The sequence below is a fragment of the Dreissena polymorpha genome, chromosome 10 (assembly GCF_020536995.1).
Source record: "Dreissena polymorpha isolate Duluth1 chromosome 10, UMN_Dpol_1.0, whole genome shotgun sequence".
NCBI lineage: Eukaryota > Metazoa > Mollusca > Bivalvia > Myida > Dreissenidae > Dreissena > Dreissena polymorpha.
The window spans coordinates 19041408-19060546 of record NC_068364.1 but is presented as its reverse complement, the minus strand read 5'-3'; the positions used below and the strand labels follow the sequence as shown (position 1 = coordinate 19060546).

The 19139-nt window shown below is 34.0% G+C and overlaps 1 protein-coding gene across 1 annotated transcript; it reads right to left on the bottom strand.

The window, feature by feature from the left end:
- Positions 1-10353: 10353 nt before the first annotated feature.
- On the bottom strand, positions 10354-15452 carry LOC127848962 (heat shock 70 kDa protein 12A-like). Its single transcript, XM_052381688.1, has 5 exons — positions 15382-15452; positions 13826-14142; positions 13064-13282; positions 12066-12201; positions 10354-11369 (listed from the first exon to the last, which is right to left on the bottom strand). The coding sequence occupies exons 2-5, from the start codon at positions 13844-13846 to the stop codon at positions 10354-10356; spliced, it is 1392 nt and encodes a 463-aa protein (XP_052237648.1). The 5' UTR covers positions 13847-14142; positions 15382-15452.
- Positions 15453-19139: the final 3687 nt, after the last annotated feature.

The window sequence follows — 19139 nt, the reverse complement described above, 5'->3', positions numbered from 1 at the left end:
GTTTTAACTTAAGATATTTTTAAATAGACACGTAGACCTGTCATACGCTGTCATTAATGACATGTCACACTGTCCTCAGTTGTTGGTCACACTGTCCTCAGAAGTGGGTAACACTGTCCTCAGTTGTTGGTTGCCAAACAAATAAAAATATTCTTTTCTTGGGTCCTGTGTCTAGTTTCACAAACATTTAGAGTCTGCATCCCTGGCTTAAATACGAATTTCTCAAATTGGAGACATCTTCAGCAAGAAACTGTTTTACTTTACTAGTTCATGTTAGTGTTGTCAACACTTTCATGGACGTGATGTTTAATGACAATAATATTTCGGTATATAAGCTATTTTATTTATTTGAGTCTTAAATAAAAAATCTGAGTATTTATGAATATTATGAAGTTGCTAAATAGTTTGAGATTTTAAATCATATTGCCTTCATATATTTCAATCTTTGCGGAAAGGGTACAGCGTCTGCGCAAGGCGGCCTCAGTGGTATGCGTCACTGCTGTTAGTTTAAAAGAACTCCTAGCAAGCACATTACATCACAGCTCTTGTTAATATTTGTATGCATTTCAAAGCGGTGGGAAATATTATTGCGCACGTTATCACTATTGCGTGCACACGTTATAGCAATCGCATGCGCACGTAATAGCTATATCGTTTCCATACAGTAACTTAAGCGTGCGCTTGTAATTTTATTGCGAACATGATTAATACTATGGCATGCGTTTGTAATACTATCAAGAGCGCACGTTATAATAACATAACCCACATAATAATTAACAGTATTAATACTATCGCTTTCGTATGTATTACTATCAAGAGCGCACGTTATAATAGCATAACGCATATAATAAATACCATGATTAATACTATCGCCTTCGTATATATTACTATCAAGAGCGGACATTATAATAGCATAACGCACATAATAACTATCGTGTGTGCACGTGATTACTAGCGCGTATTCACGTTATAGTATCGCTAATGAAATAGCTCTCTTAATGTCGCTGAACCATTACATCTCCGTTTAAGCATATCGGCCTTTGCACGGCGCACTTACGACCTCCAAGATATATGCAGACAGGTCACACTGTCCTCAGTTGTGGGTCACACTGTCCTCAGTGGTAGGTTACACTGTCCTCAGAGGTAGGTTACACTGTCCTCAGTGGTAGGTTACACTGTTCTCAGAGGTAGGTTACACTGTCCTCAGTGGTAGGTCACACTGTCCTCAGAGGTAGGTTACACTGGCCTCAGTGGTAAGTCACACCGTCCTCAGAGGTAGGTTACACTGTCCTCAGTGGTAGGTTGCCAAAATATTAAAATCTGTTTTTCCTGGTCCTGCGTCCCTTTTAACAAACATTTAGAGTCTAAATCCGCGACTTCAACAATAATAACTTAAATGCGAGACATTTTCAGCCAGAAAAAAACTTTACTTTACCACGTCACGATAGTGTTGTCAACACTATGATGGACGTGATGTTTAATGATCTTGATATAACGGTCTATACGCTATATATTGTTCCTTTGAGTCTGAAATATAAACTCTGAATATTAATGCACGTGATGAAGTTGTGATATAGGTCGTGCTTTTAAATTAAAGTGCCTTCAGATAGTTTAATGTATGCGGCAAAGAAACGGCGCCTGAGCAAGGCGGTCCCAGCGGTATTCGTCACTGTCGTTTGTTTAAAAGAACTCCCAGCAAGGAGATGACGTCACAGCGCATGTTAATTTTTGTATGCATTCACTCGCGGTGGGTAAAGCATTACGGCTATGCTACAGTATTCCGTTAATGCAACAGATTGTTTCGCAAAACGCGAAAACACGATTCAAAGGCACAAAATAACGACGCGATTACGCGAGATCACGATTCATACTTGCAAAATAATAATAGGTTAATATCGCAATCTCCCATCATGTTTTAAATGTTTTGACCTTTGTATTTACAAGGTCTAAAACGCGAGATTAGGCATTATTGCATCGTTATCTCGCATTATCGCTCCGTCATTTTCATTTTATAAATACTTCCTATGCTTACGTAAAAATTAACGAATCATCAGACACCTATTCTAATTGATCACGTCTCGCGTGTGTCTGTAATATCTATCGCATGAACATGTAATCACTCTTGCGTGCACACGTAATAGCTTTCGCATGCGCACGTAATAGTTATATCGTTCTCACTCATTTACGCGTGCGCTCGTAATTCTATCGCGAACATGATTGATACTATCGCCTGCGCAAGTAAAACTATCAATAGCGAATGTTATAATAACGTAAAGCACATGGTAACTTTTATGTGTGAACGTGATAACTATCGCGTAGTCACGTAATTACTATCGCTAATGAAATAGCTCTCTTAATATCGCTGATCCAGTTTCAGTATATCGGCCTTTGCACGGCGCACTCACTATCTCCAAGATATATGCAGACATATCACACTGTCCTCAGTTGTGGGTCACACTGTCCCTAGAAGTGTGTTACACTGTCCTCAGTGGTCGGTTGCCAAAAAATGAAAATTAGTTTTTCTTGGTCCTGCAAAAATAACTAAAATTTGAGACATTTTAAGCTAGAAAACTGTTTTACTCTACCACGTCAAGTTAGTGTTGTTAACATTATGATGGACGTGATGTTTAATGCTACTAATATAACGGTCTATACGCTATATTGCTCCTTTGAGTTTTAAATAAAAGCTCTGAATATTTATATGCACGTGATGAAGTTGTGATATACTTTAGTAGTTCGTGATTTTAAATTATATTGCCTTCAGATAGTTTAATGTATGCGGAAAAGATACGGCGCCTGCACAAGGCGGCCCGAGTGGTATGCGACACTGGTGTAAGTTTAAAAGACCTCCTAGCAAGCACATTACAACACAGCTCTGGTTAATTTTTGTATGCATTTAATAGCGGTCGGCAATATTATTGCGCACATAATAATTATTGAATGCACACGTAATAGCTATCACATGCGCACATAATAGCTATATCGTTCCCACACAGTTACTATAGCGTGCGCTCGTAATTTTATTGCGAACATGAAATAGCTCGCTTAATGTCGCTGAACCATTAACTCTCCGTTTAAGCATATCGGCCTTTGCACGGCGCACTTACGACCTTCAAGATATATGTAGACAGGTCACACTGTCCTCAGTTGTGGGTCACACTGTCCTCAGAAGTGGGTTACACTGTCCTCAGTGGTAGGTTTCCAAAAACTTAAATCAGTTGTTCTTGGGCCTGCGTCCCTTTTAACAAACATTTAGAGTCTGAATCTGAGATTTAAACAAGGCAAACTTAAATTCGAGACATTTTCAGCTAGAAAAATCTTTTACTCTACCACGTCATGATAGTGTTGTCAACACTTTGATGCACGTGATGTTAAATGATCTTAATATAACGGTCGATACGCTATATTGGTCTTTTTTGTCTTAAATAAAAACTATGATAATTTATGCACATGATGAAGTTGTGAAATAGTTCGTCATTTTAAATCATGTTGCCTTCAGATTGTTCAATGAATGCGGAAAGGGTACGGCGCCTGCGCAAGGCGGCTCCAGTGGGATTCGTAACTGCTTTTTTTTTTTTAAAAGAACTCCTACCAAGGAGATTACATGACAGCTCTTGTTAATTTTTGTGTTCATTTAATAGCGTTGTGTAAAGCATTACGGGTACGGGTTTTACATTATTCCGTTAATGCAACTCATTGTTTCGTAAAACAACGCGAAAACACGATTTAAAGGCACAAAATAACGACGCAATTTCGCGAGATCACGATTCAAATTCGCGAAAATAATAACAGGTTAATATCGCAATCTCCCATCATGTTCTCAAAGTTTTGACCATTGTATTTACACGCTATGTATAAAACTCGAGATTAGGCATTATTGGGTCGTAATCTCGCGGTATCGCTTCGTAATTGTCATTTCATAAATACTTCACATTCTTACGTAAAAATTGGCAAATCATCCGACTCCTTTTTTCATTGATCACCTATCGCATGTGCCTGTAATACCTATCTTATGCGCACGTAATCACTCTTGCGTGCACACGTAATAGCTATCGCATGCGCACGTAATAGCTATATCGTTCTCACATAGTAATTAACGCGTGCGCTCGTAATTCTATTGCGAGCATGATTATCTATCTTGTTTGCACGTGATAACTATCGCTTTATCACGATATTACTATCGCTAATGAAATATTGTTCTAAATGTCGCTGAACTGGTAAACCCAATTTACAGTAGATCGGCCTCTGCACCGCGAAATCACGACCTCCAAGATAGACAGACCTTCACATAGCAATTATAGCGTGCGCTCATAATTTTATTGCAAACATGATTAATAATATCGCCTGATACTATCGACAGCGCACGTTATAATGGCGTAGCCAATATAATAGCTTTCATGTGCGCTCGTAACAACTATCGAAATTTCAGGTAATTGCTATCGCTAATTTAATAATTTTCTTAATGTCGCTGAACCATTTAACCCCAGAAATGTAATAATTTATGCGGTTCTTTCGTCATCTGTTGTTGAAAAACACAATTTTCATCGAAAGAGCAAACTGAATTAGACGAATGGATTTCTCTTTTTCGATGTAGATTCGATAAATGGCGATATAAGTAAACTGTCTTTGCCAGAAGAGAGTTCATTATGAATTTCTGAGTTAGGGATGTACTGAGCGGTACTCACGTTTCCTTTAAACCATGTACAACGAGGTGATTTGAATTGTTATGATACAAATGCAACTTATTCAATTTTAAATTAATGAAAAACATTATTTTTTTAATATTTTTTTTAATTTTTTGTTGATGTTGTTGTTGAAGCTTTTATTCACAAATACGTACAAACATACACATACATACTAGTTATGAACATATCATAAAAGTACCAATACAATATATACCACAATTGTATATAGCGTAACATGAACAAAGGTTCAATTTGTTGTCATATTTGTGTATGCCTCATATTCATCTTTATACAAAAAGGAGACAAAAGCAAGAAAAAAAGAAAAAAGTAAAGTTTTCCACAGATAAAAAACCTGGACAAAAACAAAACAATTTTCGATGTACTCATTCTAACATCTGTTTACAGTGACAAATATATAGTTTAAGTATAAAGTCGTTAGTTGCGTATGCTAACAATTTCTTTAACTACTGATCATCGTTCTTTTCCAGTTTCAGTAAGTTTTATGTTGTTATATATGGAGTAAGCCCCCGATAAACTTTTAAGTAATCCATTATAATTTGGTAAAGTTTTCTTTCTTCTACAGACAAAAATATTTTTTTTAACTTCGAGAGATAATATATTCATTTTTTCGTTTGCAAATCCAGTACTTCCAAGAATAAATGACTTACAGTTCATTGTATCAGGTATATTTAATATGTGCACTAAGTCTGTCTTTAGATAATTGATCAATATTTTGACTGTGTCACATTCCCAAAAAAGGTAGGTAATTGTTTCTTCTTCTTGGTTACAAAAAGTACAATTTCTATTGTTAATTAAATTCATTTTATACAAAAAAGAATTAGTTCCTAATATTTGGTGGAAAATGCTATACTAAAACCACTGTGAGTAAGTATCTCTCGTTATGTAGAAATGATTTTTTTAAATATATTTCCTCGTTATTAAGTATTTCCTATTTTTTAATGCAAATAGGTTCTACATTCTTTTTAACACAACATTCATATATGATTCTAGATAGACTTTTATAATTGATAAAAAAGTTAGCATAGCATGACAGAGAAGGCATTTGAACACTCACGTCTCTGTTGTTAAATTCGAGATTTAAGGATCTAATAAATGTCTTGACTGAGTGAATAAGACCTTCATAATGAAAAAAAAGATACTTTTACCAGTGTATTGGTCAATTTGTGTTTTGCTTAAAAATAAGTTTGAGTCAATAACTATATCACGAAAAAATCTTATGCCTCTGTCATACATTGCTTAAATAAAAAAAGTGTTCATTACCGATGTTAAATATATGATTGTAAAACCAAGGCATATTTAAGACTCTATTAACATCAGAAGTATCTAACAAGTCAATAAACTGTTCATAACATGTAAACACTTCAAACCAGAAATCATTTTTTAAACTATTTAACAACAGCAGAATAATGTTTTCCTGTGTTAAAAAGTGTTCCTATATTAAAAAGCGATTAATAAAAATGGTACAGTGTTAATCACACTATGAAAAAGCACACTATTACGTTACGGGATAATAACTCCTCATATCAATGCAGTGGTATAGTATCGTTGTATATATTGAGACAATAGAGAATTGATGTTGCGACTGTGCATTACAATTGTCTTAATCTGCTTTCACGGAAAAAATTGAGGCGTAAGTAAACCCTACCTGGTATATAAGATTTATCTGATAATCGAAACAAAATATTGATTAATCACAAGGACTTTACCTAATCAAGATAATCATCAAAATTGATTATGTGATCATATTCGATTACTATATTAGCAACTTACCATGTTGTAATAAAGATTATTAATAGAATAATTAAAACGCATGTTTGATAAGAAAGAGGAGCAATATAATAAAAACTATGTGTTAAGCTCCAGTCAGCGGTGTGTAAGTCCTCAGTGGTAGGACATTGTCCAGTTGGAAACAAGCACAAGTGCATGTACTTAAATATTCGATATATTTGAGAAGTCTTATCAAATATCATAAAATAATATTAATCATTATAAAAATAACATAACAGACAGTGAAAAATAATGCATTTTCATATAAAGACAATTTTTTATATTTGTGTGTGATGTCCTCAGAAAATGGTGTGTGAAGTCCTCAGTGGTTGTGTGTAAGTTGCCCTCAGTGGTTGTTTTCCCCTTAGTGATAGGTCTGTCCTAAGTGTGAAGTGTATCAAGTAGCTGTCCCAATTTAGCTGTCAAATTTCATGTTTTATCCTTATTGGTTAGTCTAAAAATAAATAGCTGGATGGGTAGGAAATCAACAACTTTATATATGTAAAAAAAGTTCAAGGTCGTAGCATGCTTGCAAAGTGGTGTCGCCAGTGGTTGGCGAAAATCATGTGTCCTCAGTCTGCACCGTAGACACGTATATATATTTGTGTTTATTATATACCTGCTGAATGCTTTTAACAAAATACAGGTTGTATCAATCGTTGAAATAAAAAATCCCGTATTACGCTACTCGCTGTTTCCAATTCCGTATTACCATACTTGCCGGACTACTTCGACCCATTTAATGACGTCACATTACACGCACCGAAAATAAAAAAATATTTTATATTACGAATTATATTACGTAGTACATCGTGTGACGTCATTTCTGTGACAAAAAAAATTGTTTTATCTAAACTCTGTAAGGACATGTCGGACGTGGTGTTTTTTAACAGTAAACTATGTGTTGAAAACGTATTTTGGGGTGTGTGTTTATCATGCATAAATGTATATTTCGATAGAAATACAATACAATAGTGTGGTTTAAACTAAGTTTCGATAAAGACGTGTAATATAGAAGTGGAAGTGCATATCGTTTAAACGTTTTTGTTATAAACATCGGATTAAAGTTGTCAACTTAATTGTTATAAAAATTGGATTAACGATGGCTTTAAGGTAAGCCTGTCGGAAACCTGTGTTTTCCCGGTTCGAATGTTTACACGTTAATTTGCATAAACTGTATTCATACGCGTCTTAAATAAACTATGGTGTACCGTTTTAGTCATTGTTTTGTCAGTTTTGTTACAGTAAAAAATACATTGGTTAACTGTTTTCGTTAGTTGTTGTATATAATAAAAGGAATATTACGCTAGTCAATTGTTCCAAGAGTTTGTATCACTCTCGTGGCTTGTGCTATTTCGCATCACACTCGAGTCTCCGCCTCTCGTGTGATACGTCATCACACAAGCCACTCGAGTGATACAAACTCTTGGAACAATTGACTAGCGTAATATTCCGTATGTATGTCTGTTTGTCGAGTTGGACTTTTTGTCCTTGTCAACAATAGTTCAGTCATATCACAGCCTTTACTTCACAAACACTAAACATTTAGCATTAGAAAATCACGCAACGGAATGGTTTTAGCTTGTTTTGGTCACGGACACATTTATTTCGTATAAAGGCACCAAGGGTAAAACAATTATCATACAACACACCCAAATGTATTCATACAGGATAGTTTTCAAACCATAATTACCACAATTAATTTATAACAGAACCGTTATTATTTTATTGATATTGTTTATTTTGTGCGTACTCTTAATAATCGAATATGATATATATAATATATATATATATATATATATATATATATATATATATATATATATATATATATATATATATAATATATATAGGGCTTAAAATAATTATTGCCATCGAATAACAAAATAAAAGCTGATAATAAAGATTTAGCTATATAGCTTAATGGATAATTAACTGTTGATTGTATTTTATTGTAAAAGATCGAAGTAGACAATGGCTCATTTTGATCTAAAAGATGAAGTATGTCTGAAAATATGCGTTTAGACCTTTGTGCTTTTTATTTCGTGTTTCAAGATAATTTTAGAAAGAGGTAGGTCGTTAAAGGGGGAAATAACAATACAGATAAAGTAATAAAACAACATTTATTTGTTCCTCGCAATTCCAGAAATGTATACGAAATGTTGATTTGTACACTTACAAAAATACCATCGGTTACATATTCAACCTTATGCGTTGCCTTATTGTATTTTGTATACAAAGTATCTACATCACAATTACAAAACAAGGTCCCTCCTTATCTTTTTCAAGAGGGAAACAATATCAAAGAATGTGTATGATGTTCACATACATAATGTATTATTTGTGAGCTTTAATCATAGATAAATAAAATACTCACATTCTTTAAAGTAATATAAATACTCAAAATCAACGAATATTTTGCCCAAAAAGTAAAATAAATGTTCTTTATAGCAATATCTAAAATTTCAACTCTTTATGTGTGGTATGGTTACATAAATTTAACGAGATACAAAATACTCGTTTTTATTTGTTTGTGGCACAATATATTATATATTAGTTTCCCGCAAATATATATATTCATATGACAAACGAACATTTGGTACACGAACATGTGTTGAATGTTCTTCACTTCATTATATTGAATATATTGTACCGCAAAAAACACAATAGCATTTTGTATCGTGTTAATGTTTCTTGACAACATCCAGCATTGAAATTTTGGCTATTGCTGTAAGGAACATTGACTTTTCATGTGTAATTTTTATTTTTCAAAATATTGTACAAACATTTCGTTTATTTTGAGTGTTTATGGGCTTTTATCAGGGAACAGTGAACAATCGAATGTACAATTTAAACCATAACACACTTCAAAAAGTGACATCCCTAAATATATGCTAGGTACATTACTAATTAAAATGATAAGCATTGCATACATACAATGAGAGAAAGGTCATCAATGAATTTAAGCATGAGTTAAATTAAACAGTATTTCATAGGAAATTATACTTTGCCTAACAACAACTATTGTAAGTAGTCAGACCTTTTGTGGTGTCAATTATTGTAACCACAATATTGTACAAAGCTGTAGCATTGATTTGAACATTAATTATACCACTGATAGAATATATCCTATAATAATTATTCATGTTCAAACACATAATAAAGTACATGCTCAGAAAATACTGAATATATACAGCCTACCGTGTCAACCACTGACTATGCATGTTTTCTGTCTTCAGAAGAATGTGTCCGTTATCCAATTATCCAATATGTTCACGAGTTATATTTTCAAAAGAAACTCTGGCCAATAATAACGACAAATATTTTAAAGAATTTCGTATACACACATTTTCGGAATTACAATTAAAGTGAATTTTTGACAAGTCTGAATCACCTTATCCTATATGGCGCAGGAATGATGGATTTTGTTCACGAAACGTTTTAGTTTTTACGATCGTAACAACTGGGTCAAACCCGTTGTGACTTTGGCTATTGCTAATGAGTTTGTCAATAACGATATGCTAAATTTAATTTGTATGCCTAACCATCAATTTTTACGTCGAGTTTGAAAACTATGAAATACAATAACATTGGCTAAATTTATAGTTTTATGTATAGTACACTGTAGTGTTGTTCTATGTTAGATACACGTTAACACATATATGCACAATGTGTGATTAATGAGAATACATATTACAGAAGGGCAAATTAAATTATCATGCGAAGTACAAAAACAAAACATTACACTTTTAAAGTAATTTGAATAGTGAGCACACTGATAAGATTATTGTCTAGTAACAGACACCATAAAAACACATGTATGTATCAAGGTGGTCCACCACATACACTCAAGCAAACTACAATGATATATTGTTCCAGATTATTTTAAACAATCTAATGCAAGTGTCGTTTCTTCTCCCGTGTGCACATTTTTAACCTTAATAAGCAGCTCAGTGTGGCCAAACATAAAATGCACTTCGATTCTCTGATCCGTTAACGGTACACTGTCAGTGCTATTGATCTCCAATTTACCAAGCAGCTCACAACCGGGTTCTATAGTGTATTCCGGCTTATCTGACATGGTTCTGTATACTTCAATGTGTGATTGTCTGTCCGCAGGTTTAAAGTAACGAACTACCTCCTGGTCCACGCGGATCTCCTCGTTCACTTTTACATAGATTTCAAAACAGTTAATCGCAAAGCATTTGCCTTTATATAGCGTTATTAACTCAGATGGATGTTTCTTCTCATCAAAATAATTATTCACAGCTATGCCGTATGTATGCGCCATTACACGTGATGCAACTATGGATGGATTGTGTCCAAACAGCACCGCTCCTTTAAGAACCGCAAGCCCTGCATCTTCAGGAACAATCAGAGTGATTCCGGGAAGTTCATCTCTGAGCCTCTGTTGAACATAAGTTGATTCCGAACACCCACCGACCAACAAAACAGTGTTTATATCATTTACAGTATCAAGCTTTCTGAAGTCTTTTATATGATCGATAAGGCTCGAAACTGGTTCCGAAAATAAAGTTTTTACGTCCGATTGATTAATACGCAACTTGTCTGATTGCCCGATACTCTTTCCACTGGCAGCATTTCGCTTTCGGGCAATTTCCATTAATGAAAACGGAAGCCGCATTATACAAACTTGGCTTGTATGGAATGTGTTTGATCTCTTTTTAGTTTCGAACTCCCTGATCAATTCGAAATAGTCTTGAATATGACATTTCCGTAATTCTTCCAAAACGCCTTTTCCTAAAACGTTGTCTAAGTATACTAGGAAGTTCTGGTCCACATATATTCCACCCCAAGCACCACCACTAGCCTTATGTATCACTTTAACATGATTTGCCGGTAATTTCTGGATGATGGAGACATCTGCTGTTCCACCTATGAATCACATCGCAGAAAATATATGATCACGATAATTCTTGAATTGCAAATGCATATGCTGTTAGTGCTTGATTATATTTCACATGCAAAAAAGGCCCCGAAATTCAAACTAAGAAAAGGATAATAACTGCGAACCAAAGGGTGCAAATCAATTTTGTTAATAAAATGACATTACGATATGTTTGCTATTTGTTCTCAATAAACAATGAACCGGTGGTTTAAATTTACTTTCGTAGATTAACATGTTAACATAATTTCTTAGTTTATGAATGTTTGAGTAAAGTCACAAAATCGATAATGATTGTCCAACAAAACGTATGTACCCATCCGAAAAAATAATTTATTTAAGCATTTCCTTAAAAGTACTGTTGCGCATGCCTAACATCGGCATTATAACATTGGTTATATTATTTACTGTTTTCATCAGAAATTGTTATCAAGAATAATTAAAATAAAATCAGAATTTAAAGGAAAGTATACACATAAATCATTACAATTTAAATTTTATACAATTAATAATATAGTGATTAGCGTGCTTTATGCTGTTTAAATTTGTTTTATTAACAATATAATTGCCATATAAGGGCAAATTGTGCACCAAATACAACAAAAGTAATTCATTTTAACTATAACATGCTACAGTTTAATTATAGTATTCTTAAAAAACCCAAAAACATTATGTTTAAGGCATACCTCCAAGGTCTATGACCATGTATTTTGATGGTGTTTCCATTTCTTTACTCGCGCTACCATAGTTTAACCATGAACACCAAATCGCTGCAACCTCTGATTCATAAGCCATTTCCAGTCGTTCGCCATCGATTCCCGCCTACAAAAAATTATGGACAGTCAAACGGATTGCAATAAACACTATAAACTATAATTCCATACAACGGATATTCGTGAGAACTTTATATATAAATCAAAACAGCTGTCAGAAATGTATAATTAATGAGATCAACAATAATGCACATAATATCGATGTATTGGCAATAACATTATAAAACAAAAGATAATGTTTTACTTGTATAGTTAAGCCTTTATTTTTTTCTAAACAAAAAGGCATATGCTAAGTAAATGAGTTCAATTGAAGTTGGAAAGCAGCCATTAAGATTCGGATGTAAAGCACGAATACTACTCCGAATGAAAAATCAATTAGATGCGTACATGATTGTTTTAATTTCAGCTTTATATGCATCTAAATACACATTACATGTAAGTACATCTGAATATATTTTATTTTGTTTGTTTAAGGGTTGTTTAGTTAAGATAAGCGACTCGAAAGCGAATGTCGAACTGAAAAAAAGTGCGTGTACATGCGAACAACGCATGACTTTGAATTTATTTAAAGTACTCATGCATTTGCCTTACATTGGTATCATATCATGAGTTATAACATTGGCGGTTTGTGTTTGTAGTAATTCAGTAATTGCGTTAAAGTTGTTGTTGTTGTTTATTTTAATATAATTCATATCAAGAATCCTGAACGAATACAAAAAACTTTAAACGGCCAATTTAATTCGTTTATATAACACACGTTTAATTTGAAATGTCTTGTTTTTTGTTTTTTTGTTTTGTTGTTGTTTTAATTCCGAAGATGTACATCTTTATATGATATGTAGTGTTTGCACATACGAACTGAATATGAAACAAAAACTCAAACCCATTCCAATTAACAATATTGTACGAACCTTGACCGCAGCCTCTCTCATGAACTGTTTTGCAGCTATATCCCAAATTGCTGGTACGGTTATAATATACTGAATGTCTGTCTCTTTCATATCAGGTATTCTTTGTTTAAACGTGTCTAACAGATGTCCGTGTAAGTATTTGATTGCCAGTGTGAATATATCCATGGCAGGGTAAGGCTTCCCCTCTATGTCCTCTACTATTGTATGGCGGGAGAGAGCCTAAGTTCATTACAAATATCTGATGACATATTTGATCAATATGAAACAAAACTAAACACTAACAGTGTAATGTAGTATGGATGCGTATATCATGTTGATGGATATATGAGATAGATAGATACGATAAGATCTGGATATGGCGGTTGATTGAGCGGATGATGGCTGGATAGGATGAACTGATATATTTCCGATAGAGAAGAAATATTGGATGAATGTTGGATTTAAATTTGATGCTTATATTTGGGGATGAATAAATCGATGTATGGATAGAAGGATCGGTGTATAAATTAACAGTGTTCGGATGATATACACTGAGTCACATAATGGACGGATTGGTCGGATAATGGATGCATTATATGGAAAATGATGGACGGATTGAAGATTGATACATGATTGGAACAATGTCAGACCCGGAGTCTTTTAACGTAAACTTTCTGACATATGAATGAATTGTTTGGTGGATTGATGGAAGGATTTTTGCGGATGAGAATATATTCTGGTAGATGGATCGTAAGAGCGATGGATAATATAAGTTTAATTCACCTTGGTTGTGTGAAGCATCATTTTAAAACGTCTAAACAGCCTTCATCCTGCATGAAGTTGGTCTTCTGCTAACATCGCAAAATGATCCTCCGCCTCGAATCCGAAAGAATGGAACTGTCCTTTGTCATCGAGAAGAACACTAGTTGGCGTTTTAAGTGAAGCGAGCTTGGAAGAGGCGCCACCAGAATACCAGTTTTGATTGGTACACACTTTTGTCTTATCATGGGTGTACGAATAGGCATACCCGCTGTATGTTGTCCCGAAGTCAAAAGCGGCCACAACCAGGAAACTCTTATTTCGAGGCATGGTCGCAAGACCTAGATATAAGCAGTTGTGTTGACACGGTATACGTAATGGTAGAAGTATGAGTCAAAAGGATAAGATTGTATTTAACCCGGACATAGCATACAGTATACGCATGTGTAAGTTTGAATATACTGTAACAGTATTTATAATTACTGTAACAGTTTATGCAAAGCAACGCATTAATCAATGCGTTAAATTAAGTGATACTGAGAAACCAGTAAACTTATTTTCATTGAAAGTAATTTATTTTAGAATGTGTAGTTGTGTGACTTTTTATTTTGGAGTGGTATGTTATATTATATGATTATCCTATCGTGTATCAATTCAATTATTAAGATAGGTCCATGTATTAATGATGTGTTAAGGTTCAATTATTTTGACACATTTGTTGACAACTTGTGACGATAAATATTCGATAATGAAGGAAAAACAGTGTTTTATAAGAAGCACATTTAAGTGTAAGTACACATTGTTTCAAAATAGGCAAAACTAAGAGGTAAAAGTATCAGCCTAATGTTGACATCACCTACTTTATGCATTCAATAAAAATATTTTGCAACTCGAAAAGCTTGAAGCATGATTTTTAAATTGTATTCCAGGCATAATATACTATTTTTTTTAAGTTTGTCTGCACCTACCGGTATACATGATATGTGATATACATAGGAAATGTAATAACAATAATAATACGAAAACGAAAGTTGACATGTTTAAAGCGTCTTTTATACGCTAATGGATATAATGGTATACACTAATATTGTATAAAAATTTCGGTGATTTGTGGAATACAATTGTGTACGATTTATACTACTATTATTACGAAAATCACGATGGACTTAAAGACAGAAACAAACAGAATTATTGGAGTCGTTTATTTCATTGTATATAGTGTTTGTTTCTTTTGAATTATGTTTACGAATATATTTTTCTCGATGCGAAATGGCATAGAACTTACACACGTTTTTTTTAATCAACATTTTCGCATATAATATTACATTTTTAAATCCAATACTATTAATGTTCGCGTTTATTAGATTTAAGTTTCGTTTTCCGTTACCACTTTATTAGAATTTGCAAAGCGTGAATTTGAAGTACGTTATTTCTGATAGTGTATACAGAACTTGTTACTTTAACCTTAAATAGAAATAGACACTCTTATACTTGACTGTGTCAGTAAATGAGTAATCAGACTCACAATAAACACAATACATAAATGAGACAAACATAAAGCAGAGAGAAAATTCAAATACCTGAGAGCAAACCAGATTTACAACGGAAAGTGTTCAATAATGGCGGAAAACCCAGTGCTTCGGTGATATCAATCACCTTTTATCAGCGTTATTGATTTTCTCTATTCGTGTTCATCGCGGCTACCAATCGCTAACTGCATGACAAGAGCCGGTGGATCGAACAATTCAAGAACGAATGTTCCCTCTTTTTGTGTTAAGAACACCGTCGGTGAGATAAGTTTTTCATTTTGACGTTTCATTCGCTTTTATAAGTTTTATATAGGTAACTTGTTGTGATAAGCTCAAGCACTTTGAATGTGGTAGATGAGCATTTGGGCATGTGTTCTAAATGTTCAGCATGTACATTAATGTTAAATAAAAATAAAATGTAATATTTTAGTGATTTTTCATTATTTGTTTCTTTTTTAATCGACATTGTGTCAGAGAACAATATGTTGTTTTTTTAAAAAGTATGAGTTTTTACCCTATTTTTGCGTATATATGTTCTCAAGTCAAGTAACGATAGTGGCAGAGTTGCAATAAATGCCTGAATACAAGAATAATAAATCGAAAAAAAACTAATGCAGGACTTATAACAGCCACGTAATTGTTTCACACCGTAGCGATTGGTAGCCGTGTTTATATTGATTTAAACCTAAAACACGCTTATCAAAAATAAGAGCGGTAGAAAGATTTACTTAGGCTGTACATGAGTAAAACAGCAAGGCTCGATTCGTTTCGATTAAGACTGTAAATAACTTTACGTTTATCGCGATATTTCGTAGTCCATGTGTGTCCTTCGCATATCTATCGCTAAAAGCCTGCAAGGGGATGCGATTTGTATTTGGTATTATTATTACAATGATATTTGTCAATGTGTCTATGATTTCAATCGATGGTCCGAATATAAATATGAAGTTTTAACTGAATAGCTGAAGTATATCGATAATACGGAGCTGTTGCATGGACCGTAAATAACCCGAAATATATGTTTAAAATAAATTTTGAATATCGTAAGTAACTTGAAGTAGAAAAACGCGATTTGATGCATGAAAACTTAAACACGTTGCATAATGTTGTATGACTATATGTCTGAATTATGTATTTGACGGAATGTGTAAAGCATCAATTAAATACCTTCGTAGTCAACCGGGATATGGAGCTGGTGCACTGAAATAAATACTTTGAAACACCCGTTGTATAAGCCTGCAAATAGTTTTATTATAAGTACAGGGTATTTTATTTATGATAAGTATAACCTAGCTCGACTTTGCTTAATACTTATAGGGCATTTAATCGGCTATGGACATTGGTCAGTGACTTTACAAAATGACCCCGAAGATATTGTTCAAGTTTAAATGAATTACATGTAGATACATTTATATTTAGCTCTTGTTTGACAGAGTATTCCATCGCCTCCGATGATAAGGAATGCACACCACGGAGAGTCGATGATTTATACTTTTGCTACCAAAGTTCCGGGTACCAAACCATACTGTATAACATGTAGCAAGTATTACATTTGGATCGAAGATACATTTTGTCGCTGTAATAGTTAACAATACATACAAAAATTATTTAGATCCGTAACAATACGTGTACATTATTATGTGTATACATATTGGTACTAGAAATAAGAGCAAAAATGTAGCAATGAAATGAACCCATTCACTCACTTTTATACGTTATTAAAAGGCAAATAAATAGTAAGATGCTTTAAATAATATGCTATACATTCGGAGCATTTTGGAAAAAAGTGTTGTTAATGAATTCATTTTAAACATTGTCAATGTGTGATGTCGCTTTTCCATTCTTATTTATTTCGTTGCAGGTTTGACGTGTATTCAGGGCTTTGACATTGCATATACATGGTGTTGCATGCTCAGCCTGGTCTGGTGGCAATATATATGTGCGTATAGTTAAAACAGTATCTTTTAAGAATTAAAAACATTGTTCGATATTCGGGCATTTGCTTTACTTTTTACTTTGTTATATTGTTTAAAAGATGCCAATTCTCTTCGGGGTTTGAGTGTTCATTCACCGTAACATATTTGCTACAGTATTTTGTGTTTATGTGTGAACGGGATATTAGTGGGAGCTGACCGAACTCAGTAATGTTTATTTAGTGTGTATTTTTGTACTGGCAGGATTTACGAGCGTGGTTGTATTTACTTCCTGCATTGTGGCACTGAGGCCAAAACCATGGTTTTGGGGTACTTATAAAATAAAATGATTAATTTGATTAGGGAACGATTTACGCGCAGACTATTGGAAAACATTTGTAATTGTATTAGTAATTGTATTTAAGAATGTTTGTATGTCATCAGTTGGGCGATTATTCAACATATCTTGTATATCATGTACTTCCGAAATATCTATATTGGATACAAATCGTTTGTTTCGTAGGATTCCATTTATGGGGGCGGAGTATGTGTTGAGTGCTTGATTCTGGGATCATAATGAGGGTTAGATCACAGAGTTAATTAATTGTGATATATATGAGATTATGTCCTTCTGCTAAAAGCCTTCAATGTCAATTATTTCGATCTCGTTTAATGTATTCAGTACATTAAATGGACGGTAGGGCATAATCAATCACCGAGGCATTTGAAAGAGCATGTTTCACAACATTTGGGTCCTTACCAAAGCACCATTCATAATAATTAAGTTATTAAACTTGCATATATATATATTTATGTATGTCCCGTGTATTGCCTTTATTACAATTTGAATTACGTTGGAGTGGAATACCTAGTTGAGTTAAAAACTTAATATTGGCTTCCGGCATTCATCGTTCCTTCATCAATTTGAAAGTATTGATATCAGAAGTTATAGAGGTCGCCAGGTAAAATAATACTATCGAATTGTGTGCATGTATTAGTGATTTCATTTTCTATTAGAACTAGTTCATCATCATTGTGGAATCTTGATTGTTATTGGAGTATATACTGATCACCTACATTGAAATATTCTTGTCAATTTTCTATTGTAAGCCCAAAAACGACTCGCATTTAGAATCCAGTGCTGTGACAGTTGGCGAATTAATAATTTTATTTTTATAAAGTATCTCAAGCCGCCTCATTTTCGCTTGTAATTGTCTAGCCTTGGCTAAGATACGGCACAATAATTAAGGCTGTTTATTATGTCACCTTCATCATGCTTTGTTTTTGGATGCACAATATATCATATTTTATGTTAATTCTTTGAATTCTGGGTAATTGGACTTTATTTAGGCTGCATACATTTAATGATCCTGTTGTGATATCAAAAGGTTTATCAGGCATGTACGAACAAACATTCATATACGAGTTTTTTGGAGTAACAGTAGATGGCGCTAGTCCATGTCGATGTATTAATAGAGGGAAGGTGGCTGACCAACATCTTCACAAAGAGTTTTAGACGAGGAACATGGTAAATACAGACAATTCGCACAAAATGCCACATTTCAGGTGTGTACCTAGCCAACATTCGTAGTGGGGTTGTCAATCACCGTATTTCTGGAGATGTTACCAGGTTGTTTGAGAATAGCTGTGTGCACTTGCATCAGGTATCCGGGCTATTTGGAAGACAATCTGGTGGTGCGTGTGACGGTTTTCTGCTGTGCGTTTTGGGTATTGCTGGAGCCTTTACCTTAGGGACGACGAGGCGTTTCGGTTCGGGGCTCCGGTTCCTCGATAGCTGTGTCCGATTCATCGTCTGACGCTAATTGTACCTCATGAACAGATGTGGGTTCCTTTTGGTGCTTTGTCTACGTTGTTGAGAGCTAGCGATGGTGACAT

Bases quoted from the DNA above. Each gene is read 5' to 3' on its own strand.
- LOC127848962 (XM_052381688.1), bottom strand. From the start codon at position 13,846: ATGATGCTTCACACAACCAAG. The intron at 13,283-13,825 runs GTGAATTAAACT...TAATGAACTTAG, and splicing joins TGATGCTTCACACAACCAAG to GCTCTCTCCCGCCATACAAT. The intron at 12,202-13,063 runs GTTCGTACAATA...AATTTTTTGTAG, and splicing joins TGAGAGAGGCTGCGGTCAAG to GCGGGAATCGATGGCGAACG.